This window comes from Octodon degus, unplaced genomic scaffold, assembly GCF_000260255.1.
Source record: "Octodon degus isolate 3935 unplaced genomic scaffold, OctDeg1.0 scaffold00048, whole genome shotgun sequence".
Classification (NCBI taxonomy): domain Eukaryota; kingdom Metazoa; phylum Chordata; class Mammalia; order Rodentia; family Octodontidae; genus Octodon; species Octodon degus.
Genome location: NW_004524624.1, coordinates 1326934 through 1341427, shown reverse-complemented (window position 1 = coordinate 1341427; position 14494 = coordinate 1326934). Strand labels below are relative to the sequence as shown.

Sequence of the window (14494 nt, the reverse complement as noted above, 5' to 3'; positions counted from 1 at the left end):
ATGTATACATATTTCAAATCATCTTCTTATACATGCTATATATACATACATACACAATTTTTACTGTCAGTTTTTTAAAGTCTTAAAAGCTCAAAATAAAAAGTGTGCTATTCTAAAGATACAGCTAAGAAATTAAAAAGACAAGGCACTGTTTGGAAGAAAATATTATAACAAATTCAGAGTCAAAATGAAAATTAAGAAAAAAATACTTGAGATACATACAAAGACCTGATCTTACTGTAAAAATGCCCTCAAAAACTATCTATAAAAACAAAATCCAAAAGAAAGATGGCCAAAAGCCACAGAGAATTTACTCAAAAAGAAATACAAACACCATCAATCATAGAAAACTAATATTAATCTCACTCACAATTAAAGGAATGCAAACTAAAACAAGACATCATTTTATAAAGAATATTTGACACAGAAATATTTATGATAACAAAAAAGGGAAAGTACTGCAAGGTACATCAGTGAGGACAATTAAGTACAAATTGGTACAGACATACAATTAAATACAGTACTATCGTGTACCCTGTACAATTTACATGCTGATTTCACCATTACTGATATCATCAAGAGCATAGCTGAAGCACATAGTTAGTTGAGTGGGAGGAAAATATTTCAGTAAGTATACCAAGATCTCATTTATCTAAAAGTGTACATCTCATGTCTGCATCTTGTACTATGAATAACCACTAAGAAGACAACAATGTGCAATGTATTAATTATTGAAATTGTCCTACTAATCAGTTTTGAAACTGTCTCATTGTTATTTGTTTCTCAGTAAAATTATTGAAAAAAATAAATATGTTAGCCATGCAAAAAAATAAAAATTAAAGTGTACATCTTTGCCTATTTACAAAAAATTATATGGAAATATATCTGTCTGAAGGAAAACTCACCCAAGTGGTAAAGTAGCTGTCTATGGGAGGGGTTTCAAGTGACTTTTATTTCATTTCTAATTTGCAGTGTCCTTTCAAAAATCTACAGTGAGGGTCAGGGAGATGGCTCAGTGGAATAACTGCTTCTCTGGCAAGCGCAAGGGCCTGAGTTCAATCCCTGGTTCTGAAAAAAAAAAAATCTGCAGTGAGCACATATTTCTAGATTTTTTTTCTTTTTCTTTTTTTTTTTTTTTTGCGGAACCGGGAATTGAACTCAGGCCCTTGCACTTGCCAGGCAAGAATTTATTCTACTGAACCATCTCCATGGCCCCCATATTTCTTTAATTAATGAAAGTTAAGTTATTTTGATTTTGAAAAATATGAAGAGCTCTCAATGTAACATTTTGACAAAACAAAGCAAAACAAAAAGCCTATCAGGGTGTAGCAAGCAATCTCCTCCTTTGTAGACTTAGGGTAATAATTGCTTCTACCTTTTAGGGTTGTGGAGAAGTTTGAATAAGAAATGCGTGTGTCACCATCAGCTAAAGGCTTGGCACATAAAAAGCCCTTAATAAAAATTGGTTCCTGTTATTATTACCTAGGACATTTGTGACATTTGTCACATCACTACCACTATCTTCCAGGGTCATGGAGCAGAAGGAAAAGAAAAAACTGCAATCCTCAGAGAAGCACTGCAGCTAGTCTCAGATGACAATATGATTCTCTATCCTGTGAAACCTTCTTCGAAGTGGCAGGCAAGGAGGGTGACAGCCAGCTGGAGAGAGGGAAAGGACAAAGCAAGGGCCAAATTACAGCAGCAATTTCCTGGTACTGCCTACTGCATCTTCAACACGACGCACCTCTCTCCTCCCACCCTCTCTCCTAGGTTGACTGGAATCTCCCCACAGACATCAGGATACTAGGGTTGTAGAAAGATTTACTGGAGACAGACTCAAAGGGTAAGCTAGAACTGAGACAGTTACGGCCATCAGTCACTAAGTGAAGACATTCCTCTACTTTATGGTGTGAAATGAGGAGGAGGGGAAGAGCTGGGTTATTCTCTATTTGCCTGGTGACACTGGAGGTTACCTGAAAACTCTAAGGAAAGGAAGGCCCCAGAAGAAGAGAAACAAGCAGATTCAAAAGGAATGAGCAGATTCTATCTCCTGTATTATAGATGCAACCAAGATACAGGGCAGCCATGGGTGAGGAAAGAGCAGGGACAGCGGAAGGCCATGTTCCTTCCCATAGCACAGTCTCAACCACGGCAGGAACTGGCCTGGGGCTTACCTTAGGCAGGCTCACTGGAGTCCTGGGCTTGGTCCTCGGGTTCTTAATTAGGAGCCTCTGATCCAGTGGGAGCAGATGGTATTTCATGGCCTCAATGAGGAAGTCCTTACAGGTGTTGTTATTCTTTATCAAAGCTTCTTCTTCCACTGTCTGGAGGTAACAACCCATAGGTGATCCGGAAGCAGTGCTCAGCCGTGCTTCCTGAGCTCTGACCCTTCGCTGGCTCATTCCCTGAATTCTCACTCCCTCCCCTGCCACATCCTCTCAGACCCAACCCAGGGAAGGGTCCGCAGCATTGTAACTTGGTGCTCACCTTCTGGATATCAAGGGCTAAGTGATCAAGCTTTGCTATCAGACAGACTCAAATCCCAGCACCGGCATTTAACATCTTGGATGCTTAGTTTCCTTATGTTTAAAATGGGTACTTTGAAAGTATCTACAACCTCACTAGTTCTGTTCGGTCTTGGGGCTTTAATGAGTTTATATAAAACAAAGCACAAGTAGTTGTCTCTGACAGGGGCTAAGCTTCAGTTAGGAGCATGAGAAGTTTTGGAAATTGACACAGTGACAGTTGTGCAACATTATGAATGCAAGTAATGTTACTGAATCACATACTTAAAAAGGGTCAAAATTACAAAGTTTATGTGAACATATAGTTCATCACAATATAGTATGCTATATAGTCAGAGCAGCATTTTAAAATGTTTACTAGAAGCCTGACAAATGTTAGCTGTTGGGAAGCCCAGAAGTCAGACAGTGACTGCCCAGGGTTTCCTCTTCCTCCCCTCCTCCTGTACATACGGGACTAGCTGTTCCCCAGAGGTCATACTTGCTTGATATTCAAGGTCAAATGAATGCTAATGAACATCCTCTCCCAGAGGTGTGCACCCTGAAAGGCCTGAGCAAAGCACGTTTTAATAAAGAGTTTCTCATGTGACAATGCTCGTGCCATTACTGCTGACTTTCCTTTCCAGACCAAACACCACTTTGCCACCATAACCCAGAAGCTACTTCTGTAATGTCCTCGTGAAGTTTCAGTTGTGGCACCCGATGGAGGCTGTAAACAAAGGTCTCCAAGGCCTCTTTAGCTGCCTTTGGCCCCCTGGCTGCTCTGTTCCCTATAGAAGTGGGACTGTGCTGGAAGACAAACACCCATCCCACCCCAGCTCAGTTCCCCACGGACAGCAGGAGGTTTGACAGCAACACTGGGAACTCCCAAGTGTGTGCTTAAGGGATCTTTTCCACAGGGAGGAAATGGGGCCACAAGGTGGCAGTAGTGCTGTCCAAGGTTGCTTGCAGAGCCTGTAAAGACAGAGAGCATCCCACAACCCTTGTGGAGGCTAGGGTGCAGATCTTCAAGGACCAGTTCACTTACCCGTTAGGCCCATGGCCAACGGTGTCACTTTACATATATTCAGAAGAATATGATGGCATAAAGCTAACCACAACAGTAATATCAACTAGCATTCACTGAACACTAATAAAATTTTCTGCATTATCTCACTTTGTACTTTCCCCACCCCCACCCCCACAAAATCCTATTAAGTCAGTTGTTATGTTATTTGTTACAATTTATTTATTTATTTGATACAGGGTCTCACTACACAGCTCGGACTTGTAATGATCCTCCTGTCTCAGCCTCCCCAGCGCTAGGATTACAACAGCACTAGGATTACAGGTATGTGTCACCACACTGTTTCAGTGGCAAGCATGCAGTACTTGGAATCAAACCCAGGTCCTTGTGCTTGCCAGGCAGGCACTTAGACTGCTGAGCTCTGTCCCCAGCCCCTCAGTACTATTTTTAGCTTGATGAGAAAACTAAGATTTTAAGGGTTAAATTGGCAAGGAATAACAGGAGCAGGGCTGCCACCGCCTCTCTTAACCCTGCATCACACCTTCCTTCTAGAGACCTCTCGGACAACTAAGGACTGGCACAATGTCTGTTTCATTCATTTTGCATATTTTAAGGCTCATTTTCTGTCTGCTTGTAACAGTGTCTAATGACATTTACTATACAAACAAACCAAGTAATGAATAGACAGTACAGAGAGTATCAAAGGTGGCAGCTTCAGAGCCAGGCTGATATGGGTCTGAACCCTGACTTCTCCCTTACACTACATGGTGAGCCCAGTTCTGTCACAAACTCCACACCTTCGAGCCCCAAGTTATGAAAAGAGGGTTATAATCTTTGCTTCAAAGACTTATTATCATGATTGGTGAGAAAACATGGCACCATAAGGGCACCCCATAATTCTTTATTTTTCTTGCCTTTCCTAGAGGAAGTAGAAATAGTATATATTCTAACCACCTGTGAGGGGCTGGCTTTTACAGTCCTGACTTGGGCTTCAAGTTGCCTAAAAACTAGCAAAAAGGAAGCACAGAAACACTGTGAGAATGACCCTTCCTGCTTTGTTACCCCACAAGAAAAGACACTGATTTGCACTGAGCATTTGGAATGTCAGCCCCCATGCTAAACACCTGGAATGCACACTCACAACTCCCCAACACAGTCTTGCTGGCTCTATTGTACCATCTGATCTAGAAGAGAGGACACTGAGCTCAAGTGAGAGCTCAAGGTTAATAAGTAGCAAAGCTGAAACCGAAACTTCAGAATCTTGATCTCAAACCTATGTTCTTCAAATTTCCATTGCCAAACCTCACACTTAGCCCAGTGGGCATGCCCTCTGCCCCGCAGAAGATCCACTAAACTCCTCGATCACACCACATGGCTAGGATTGCCACTGCTGCTCCTGGAGGACCGAGCGGAAGACAAGTACTCACCTGGACTAAGTAGTCCCTAGGCAAGAGAGGAAGTCGGACGTGTTCCATCAGTTTGGCCATGTGCTCCAAACGGGTGTCTTTCTCATAATTGATCCATGAAATCACAGCTTCAAATACCTATGAAGAAAGCAGAAGTTTACAAATAACCTGGAAAGAAAATCTGTTTAAAAAAAAAAAACAACTACAAATTATCCACAAAGGTATCTAACCTAAGATTCAATATTTAAAATAAAGACAAAAAGGATTTGTCTACCAGCTGGCTGAAAGGTGAAATCACATGAAGTGACAAGCCCTCCACACCAAGCGCAGTATCACCATGGTTTATTCTAAAATAACAATCAGTTCCAATATCTATCTGAGGGTAGAAATGCAGAGCCATAACCAAATCAAATGTGAAAAGACTACTCAAGCAGATCAGAATTCCTGGAGATAATGCCCTTCTCCCCTCAACCTTCCTCATTCCTCTCCATGCACAGGTAGTACAGAATGAAAACAGTAAGAATCCCCTCGGCCTCAAGCTGGATGTAATACTGACTGCGACAGTGAATGACAGAGAAGGACAGAATTTGTCTTGGATTTAACCTCTCTTCTGAGATTTCATTTCTATGCAAATCAAACCTGGGTGGGGAGCTTGGGACAAAAAGAGGGCCTGCCATTTGCATGTTTGCTTTGCTCAAGGATAACCCCAATTTCAAACCCTGTACTGCTGCATGCACATAGACAGAAAAGTTCAGTGTTGAGGGGCTGCTGGAAAAGCAGCAATACTAGTAGAAATTTAATTAATAAACAGCTTCCTAAGAAGGGAAGGAAGAGGCCTGCAAAAAAGCTCAGCAGACTAAGTGCTTTCCTTGGCAAGTGCAGGGACTAGAGTTCAATTGCAGTCCCCCATGCCATGCTGGGCATGCTGAGCCAGTGACCGAGTGCAGGCACAGTGGCACATGCCCGTAATCCCAGCACTGGGAAGGCTGAAAACAGGAGGATCACTATGAGTCTGAGCTGCGGAGTGAGACCCTGTACCAAATACATAAAATAAATACATATATAAAATAAGTGAGGGAAGGATTTGCTAATAGCAATCAAAACTATAAAAATCCATACTGTCAGGACTATAAGTACCACTTCTAGAGTTCTAACCTGCAAAAACACTCGTGTAAGTGTGCAAAAACATGTGTCCATGATGTCCGCTGAGCACTGTAATAACAGGATTAAAAGATGGAGCGCTTGAGCTGGGGAGATAGCTCAGTGGCATAAGCACCTGCCTGGCAAGTGCAAAGTCCTGAGTTAAATTCCTGGAACAACAACAAAAAAAAAAAAAAAAGATGGAGAGCTTAACAACACAGCATTCCAGAAACTATCATAGTGCATACCTATAATCTCAGTACTTGAAGGCTGAGGCAAGAAGATCACCATGAGTTTAGGGGCAGCCTGAGTTTAGCACAAACCTGAACTACATAGTGAGATCTTGTTTCAAAAAAAAAACCCTAAAAAATTTAAGTAACAGCTCTACAATTAGTTTTAGCTGTTAAAAAGAATAAAACCAGAAGAATAAAAGAATATTCTTCCATACAAGAAAGACTGAAACCTTCCTTGAATGAGAAAGCATGAAAGTGCTCCCAAGCACCTCCTCTCTTAATGGGCTTTCACTGTCAATATTTGGGACAATTTAAAAATTAAAGAAAATAAGAAAGAAAAGAGATCAGGTAAAGATGCAAAGAAAAAATTTTGTGGTTGTGAAAATGTATCTTAATTGAATGAGTGTTACAGGGCACATACATTTGTCAAAATGAATCAAATCATACACTTAATACCTATATATTTCACAGTGTGTGAACCATACCTCAATATAGAAATCTTACAATAAAAAATACAGCAGTGGATCATGACACAATAAATAAAAGAACCCTCAAGTCCACAGAATACCTTAAAAAGAACAAGAAAGGCTCTTCTCTGTCTAAAAATGCCAACTAGTTAATGTGAAAATAAGAGGCCAGGGAGATGGCTCAGTAGAATAAGTGCTTGCCTGGCAAGCACAAGGACCTGAGTTCAATCCCATGTTCCAGAAAAACAAACAGTAAATGTGAAAATAATAATAGAATTAGAAAAACAATATTTGCAACCATGAATGATAAGACTAACTCAGCAAAGACCACCAATTATGCTAAAATCAAGTTATTGGGGACTAGGCATGGTGGTGCATGCCATATAATCCCAGGACTTGGGAGGCTGAGGCAGGAAGATCACCATGAGTTCAAGGCCAGAGTAGACTACATAGTGAAACCCTATCTTAAACAGTCAACAAAGAAGTTACTAGGGAATAGGAAATTTCATCCCACAGATTACATATTCTTTATACAGGTGGTAAAATACCCTAATATAAGAAGATCTGAAACTTACCACCTCAAGCAAGGAATCAAATTTAACCAATAATTGAACAAATTTACTGCCCTGGTTTTAATTGAATGGAAAGGATACAGTATCCTCAGGGTAGCAGTCTTCCCAATATTGTTAACCTGAACCTTAAAGTGAGGAAACAATCAGATATCTGTGTTTGGAATATATTTCAAAAGGCTAGACTAGATTGTTCAAAACTTAATAGTATATTTTACTTTCTTTCCTTTCCCTCTCCCACCCTCCCTAGTTCACCTTCCCATTTCGACATTTTCTTCCTATCTCACAATATCTATTATAGATTATACACTCTGATTTTCACACACTAGAGAAAGAACATATTTAAATATTGTGTCTGATTTATTTCATGTGGGAGTAAGGACTTAAGGTGTATCCATTTATATAGAAATGTCACAAGCTCATACTTCTTTATGGAAAAGTACCAGTCCATTGTATTTTTTAAAAACCCACATATTTTTTATCCATTCATCTGTTGATGGATATTTGGGCTATTTCCAAGATTTAGCTATTACAAATAGTGCCCCCGTAAACACGGGTGTGAATATATCCATGTTGTATGATGCTTTATTTCTTTTGGGAAGAATCCAAGAGAAGATGAGTAGCTGGGTCAGATAGAACCTTTAATCCTAGTTTCTTGAGGCATTCCCACACTGATTTTCATAGTGATAGCACCAGTCTACAGTCCCACCAGCAATGGTGAAGTGTTCTTTTTTCCCTACTCCCAATACCAATTCTTTGTACTCAGGGTTTGCAAGGGAATAGATTTAATACAGGACACATAATATATAGAATTATTTTATAATATTCATCCAAAGAGTCAAATGCAGAAGATTACAAGAGATCTGTCCACTCCCCAGAGACCTAAAAAGCCAGCTGAGGGCCTGGATTCCCTAGCAATGTCCTGCACGAGTCCAACTGGGGGAGCCTAGAGCCCACGATAATGGCTCATGCAAGTCTATATCAAGGATCTGCACTAGGACAGCCTAAAAGTCAGTGGTGGAAGCTAGAGGGTTTATGTCAGAGAGAGAAGGATCTACATTAGCAGGCTGAGGGATCTGCACTGGAGCCAGGAAACAATGTTCAAGGTAAAGATCAGAGCTCCCTCGAAAAGAACTGCAGCCATCCTCATCAACAGCAAGGACCTACACTCCTCTGATGATAAGAACAGCAGAATTCGTATCAGGAAAATCAGCATGACAAGCTTCTCCAGGAGAATGAACAGTACCACCTTCCCCTCCAGTTCTTCTTTTATGTCATCAGCAATAATACTCAGGTGGGCCTTCCACACTCAGAACCATACTAATTCAATTCAGTTGGTCCTTAAAAGATGACCATTAATCCACCACAATCTGTCCCTGGTCAATTTGATAACCATACACATTTCCTTAAACGATAGTCTCAAATCGCAGATTTGTGAGAAGTTAATGTTGATCTATTCAGATTTACATTAATAGAATAATTACCTCTATACAATTCTTATTGCACTCATTTTCTCACCAAAAGCAAATATTCAAAGCGTTCTTATAATGGAAGAGAAAAGAAGGAAGAAAAGAAAACAAAGCTTTTGTGAATAGGAAGGGAGAGAGGGGTTAAAGGCAGGGTGGAGGAATGAAGAAAAAAATCAAGTTAAATTATGTACAGATACAAATTTCCTATAATGAATGTAATTATTATGTATAGCTATAATGTATCAATAAACTTAATAAATTTTTTTAGAATTTAAAATTTAGTAGTCTGAAATGCCAAAAGAAGAGAAAAAAAATCAAGGAAACTGTGATAGATTAATGAGATTACAAGATATGGTAACTAAATGGAATGCACACATCCTTATTGGGATTATGGCTTTAAAACAAACACCTATAAAGCACTTTGCGGAAATAGTTAGGAAAAGTTGATCTACCAAAATGAAACTGATTAATCCACAATAACCAATGCACACTATGTTGGGGAAAGAAGAAAAATTGAGTAATGACTATATGTTAAACTATATTCCTGTAACGATGTCAAATTTCTTTAGCATAATAATAGTTTCATGGTTAGAAAAAAATTCCATGTTTTGATAAGGTACATTCTAAAATACTTTGGTTATATCTGCAATTTGTGTTATATCTGTAATTTATTCTTAAAGGATTCTGCAAAACAAAAGATTAAATCTGCACAATAAAAAATGGAGGAAAACGTTAATTAGTAAGTCTCAGTAAAGCATGTACAGATGGATATTCTTTCAAGTTTTACTACACATTTCACACTTTCAAAATAAAAAACAAAATAGAGAAGAGAAAAGTGTAAGGGACAACAAGGAAAACAATAAAATTTACAAATGTTAAAAATAAAAACTTTATCAGAGAAAAAAATTCCAATTGTTCTCAACTGTATGTTTCTATATATAGACAAAATAATGATATTTTCCATATAAAAGACTTGGTCCTATTTCCAGCATGAATACTAAGTCAAAGTGGGCGCAACTTGAATTGAGCAAGAAGTCAGTCAGAAAGGAACAAAATCAAATGATGAGGAGAGACTGAGAAGTGGGTACAAAGGCATAATTAGGAAGAAAAAGTCCTGGTGCCGCACTGCACAAGTGGGCGACTGTAGGTGACGACAATATAGTGCATGTGTCCAAAACCTAGAAGAAAACCTTTTCATGTTTGCACTATAAAAAAATGCTAGATGTCTCAGGAGACATAGCTGTCTAACTTCATTTAATCTCACTGTACACATGTACAGAGGACACATATGTACATTGTACATATGTATCAAAACATCCCAGATACCCCAGAAATATATATAACTTTTATGTTTTTATGAATCATTTTTAAAACAGATTTATTTTAATGATTTACATTTTAAAGTGGAATGGAGCAAAATAAAAGGAGTAGTATATATACATTTTGTTCCCATTTCTGCCTAAAATAAACTATAGAACCTAAGAACAGGGGCCGGGGAGATGGCTCAGTAGAATAAGCACTTGCCTAGCAAGTGCAAGGCCCTGAGTTCAATCCCCAGTTCCGTAAAGAAAAAAAAAAAAAGAACCTAAGAACATAAACACCAAAAAAATCTTTTTCTAGTACATTTTTAAATAAATTTTTCTAGGGGCCAGGAAGATGGCTCAGTGGAATAAGCACTTCCCTGGCAAGTGCAAGGGCCTGAGTTCAATCCCTGGTTCCACAAAGAAAAAAAAAAAAAAAAACCTCTCATAAATATATATCTGAGATACATGTCATACCACTGTTTCATGAATGTGATTCTGTCCCTAGGCCTTAAGATCCACAAGAACAGGGACCTTGTCTCATTCACTGCACATAATGCAACATTCAAATACTTTTAAATGAACAAATGGATATATAAATTCAGAATAAGCCTGTAAAAAGGTGGGTGAAGCCTGATCATGCTAGAGCAGAGAACAAGGGTGAGGAAGGGGATCCAGAATTTTGGCAGGTAGGACACAGGCAGAGGCTCATGCACGAGTCTGGCTTTGTTGAGGTAGATGTGGGCAGCTATAATCCCATTCTTCATTGCATGTGGTTGGTTATTCACTTCTTTTCCTGCTCTTCTTTTCTAGGCTGAGCTATTACAGGGTGAGAAATGGATCTGCACTATCTTTGTATCTTCCTTCCCTCCTATGCTACCTAGTGCAGTATCAAGTGGTTGGTTGACAATGCTTTGCTAAATGATGAACTATAGACCTTAAGTAAGGTTGATTTATTGATCGTGTTCTTCCCCATCAACCAGTTTAATCTTTGTTATAAAAGCTAAAAGCAAGTTGAGTGTACCAAAATTGACACTTAACCTTATCTTTATTTTTTTGGCTTGACTAGTCTAACTGGTTCCGCTTAGTTGCACTGTTTATCTATTCAGCTGTGAAAACCACAGCACTCTGCAATAACAGTGACCTTCTGGGCAGCTAGAGAAGGCCACATATATTTTTTTTTCATTTATACTTCAGACCTGAAAAAGAAGCAAGCAAACTTCAAAATAGCTTTAGATTTCAATGTTCCTAAAGTTATTAACAATAACCCTTCCCATTAAGAGACTCTTTATAGACATTACCTTCCTCAATTCTCATGATATTACAATGAATGGATACTCTTATACCCTATGAAATGACTTGCCTATGTCCCACAGTGAAAGAGCCCTCCTGGATTTCCCACAAATCCAACTCCAGTGATTATGCTCTTACCCATTACTCTCAGTTGTCTTCCAATGGCAACTAGCTAGAATTTGTAAATTACAGCCCACAGGCCAAACCAACCTGCACCTGTTTTTACTAAAAGAAAATTTACTGGAACACAAGCACTCGTTTGTTTACAGACAGTTTAGCCTGTTTTTATACTATAATAGCACAGTTGAGAATCTTTAACCCACAAATCCTATAATATTCACTACCTGGCACTTTACAGGATAAGTTTATCAATCTCTGTTCTATAAAATCTAAGCAAAGACCCTGGAGCGTCAATCATGGGACAGGGTGATATCTACTGAAATAATAAAGCTTTTCAAATGGAAGCCACAATGAAACAATCAGCTGCCCACAGGGCAGACTTGGGGTTCCACTTCTAAACAAAAAAAATAGCATCATTTCCTCACTGATGCATGTTTCTAAACCAATTTCTTGGTTGCTACAAGATTGCTATGTTCATAAAGGTTAGAGAAAATGATTTTATATTTCCAAGTTCACCACGAAGTTAGCACAGCCTTAACCATAAATCATTAGGTGAGCCTGATTCTTCTACCTCAGTCTCCAGGTAGACAGGCAGCCAAACCAGGCTATACCTGCATGCCCTGAATAAAATGGGAAAATGTGTTTGAGAATTGGGGGTGGAGCTGGCGTATGTTGAAAAGGTGGGACATGCTTGACAAGGAGAGAGACACAGATATGAGTGATTCTCCGCAAAACTTAAGGGATAGAGTACAAGCTAATTTTGACACTATTAGGTAAATAAAACTACATTCTTGCACGTAGACCTGGTCCCTCAGATTGGAGAAGGACTAAGTTTATCAGTAACAACAAGCACAGTGCTAAACTTCTTACATATACAATCTTATTTAACCCCTCCAAAACAAAACTCTCTGTGAAGGTGGCTTCATTAATCATAATTCACAGTTTACAGAGAAGGAAATAACTTCAGAAGGGCAGCATCTTGTCCAAGGTCACACTGCCAGGAAGCCGCAGATCCGGGATGTGAACTCACCTCTAATTCCAAAAACCCAAATTTAAATGTTATGCAATGTTGTATCTCAGAGGCACAATTATTTAAAAACCTTGGGCAGACTGTTGGGTTGGAAGACTAACTACAGACCTCCACATCCTCCTGGATATCAAACCTGAGGACCATACTGCTTTTCCAGGCACTGAGTCGATAGACTTTGCTCAGTCTGCTGCTATGCTTTTAAAGCAAGAAGGCAGTGCATCTACATACAAGAATGACTCTATCAAGCTAAACTAGAGTTATGCCACCCAAACTCCTGCCATACTTTCATACACAGCACCAAGGACAACTGGGAGCTGTAGTGTGCTGACGATAGAGCTCTTTCCAACTCAGTGTTTACTGACATTACACTGGCAGTTTTAAATCATTAGTGGTGAAACACTTACACTGTGGAAATCAGCAAATGAATGTTATATCCTGTTCTGGCTCTAGAAACCTACCCAGTGGCACACATCTCTGATAGCACCATCACGCTAAGGTTTCATATAATATCTAAGAGCTCTTTCTTGTAGTTGCTTCTTTTCACAATCTCAAGGGCTCTAAGAAAGTTACACTGCTCACTTACAAAAGAGGAAAGTGAGACAAAGAACATAAAGTAGTGTGCCCAACATTATCCAGCTAACTGGTGAAAGGGTAGCAATTAGAACTACTGGCTTTCAGTCTACATTTATACAATGCACTGTGTATTTCCTTCATATTACATTTCAGTTTACTGCTATGAATTTATTTTGCTAGATTCTGTCTCACCTGTGTGATTATAAGTTCTACAAAAGAAGGAATATTATATCCATCTGCTCACTGCTATCTCTCCTATGACTAACACACTATCACATGGAAAACTCTAGATGAATATTTTTGAAAGGATTTATAAGTTAATGAAAGTATAATGAATGGATGCATATTTCTTTTCCTCTGATAGCAAAATGCCAGATATCTCACTTCAGTTAATCAAAAAGAATGATAAAAATAAAATACCTAGCCTGGAAATTGTTCTTCACTTTTCTATTACTGCCACTGACTATAAGATATTCACCATGACTCTATGAAGAATACAGAAAGGAACTAATACACAATCCTTTGACAGAAATGCCTGCAAGCTAAGAAACTACTGCAGTGGCACTAATCCTATGAATGATGGGAAGATGACACAGGACTGGAGAATGTCTGCCAGTTAATATGATGGACTGAGCTGCCATAAAAGGTATCTTTCCTTACGTGTGAAAATGATGCATTACAAAGAAAAGGAAGGAAGAAAGAAAGAAAGTAAGAAAGAAAGAAAGAAAGAAAGAAAGAAAGAAAGAAAGAAAGAAAGAAAGAAAGAAAAAGAAAACAGACAGATAGATAGCCCCTACTCAAAAACAAGAAGAAAATGTCCAGGTACCTAAATAAGAACAAGTCAAGTCAAGGAGTTGAACTGCAGCTGAAACCAACACGGTTCACATGGACAATTCAGATATGGACTTTAGTAGCAAGGAACTGGTGTCCTATTGGGTGGAGTGTTGGGGCCATTGGATCTTTGAGGCACTGAAAAACTAGGACTAGATGAGCTCTGCTTATGTGCAATGGGAGGAGGGAAGGTTCATCATCTCCTGTCAGCTGGCATTTGGTAAAGACTCTACTATCAAGAAATCTGAACCTGAGGATCACACCACATACAGATGTGGGGTTTGAACTGACCTTGTGCAAGTGGCATGGACATACCTAAGACAAGTATTACAAATATTGTTTCCAAATCCATGAATCCACTCAGCAGGGACACTTTTTTTTTTTTTTTTTCTGAACTGGGGATTTAACTCAAACCCTTGACCCATCTCCCCGGCTCCTGCAGGGACACTTCTAAAGCATAAGCAACCCAGATCCAGACATAACACCTTCTAAAAATGAAGTCACAATCAGAAACTCTAAACCACTAAGGAAATG

At 39.1% G+C, this 14494-nt stretch overlaps 1 protein-coding gene across 4 annotated transcripts in view; it reads right to left on the bottom strand.

Annotated features, from left to right (window-relative positions):
- Klhl3 (kelch like family member 3) overlaps window positions 1–14494 on the bottom strand; it is a 113212-nt gene that overhangs the window by 29780 nt on the left and 68938 nt on the right. For all 4 annotated transcript variants that reach the window (XR_002821349.1, XM_023716533.1, XM_004632234.2 and 1 more), the window contains 2 exons: window positions 4956–5072; window positions 2175–2324 (listed from right to left, as the gene is read on the bottom strand). Coding sequence is in view for 3 of the 4 variants with exons in the window: in XM_023716533.1 (XP_023572301.1) it covers window positions 2175–2324; window positions 4956–5072 (267 nt within the window). In the remaining variant the exon portion in view is untranslated. The remainder of the gene's footprint in view (window positions 1–2174; window positions 2325–4955; window positions 5073–14494) is intronic.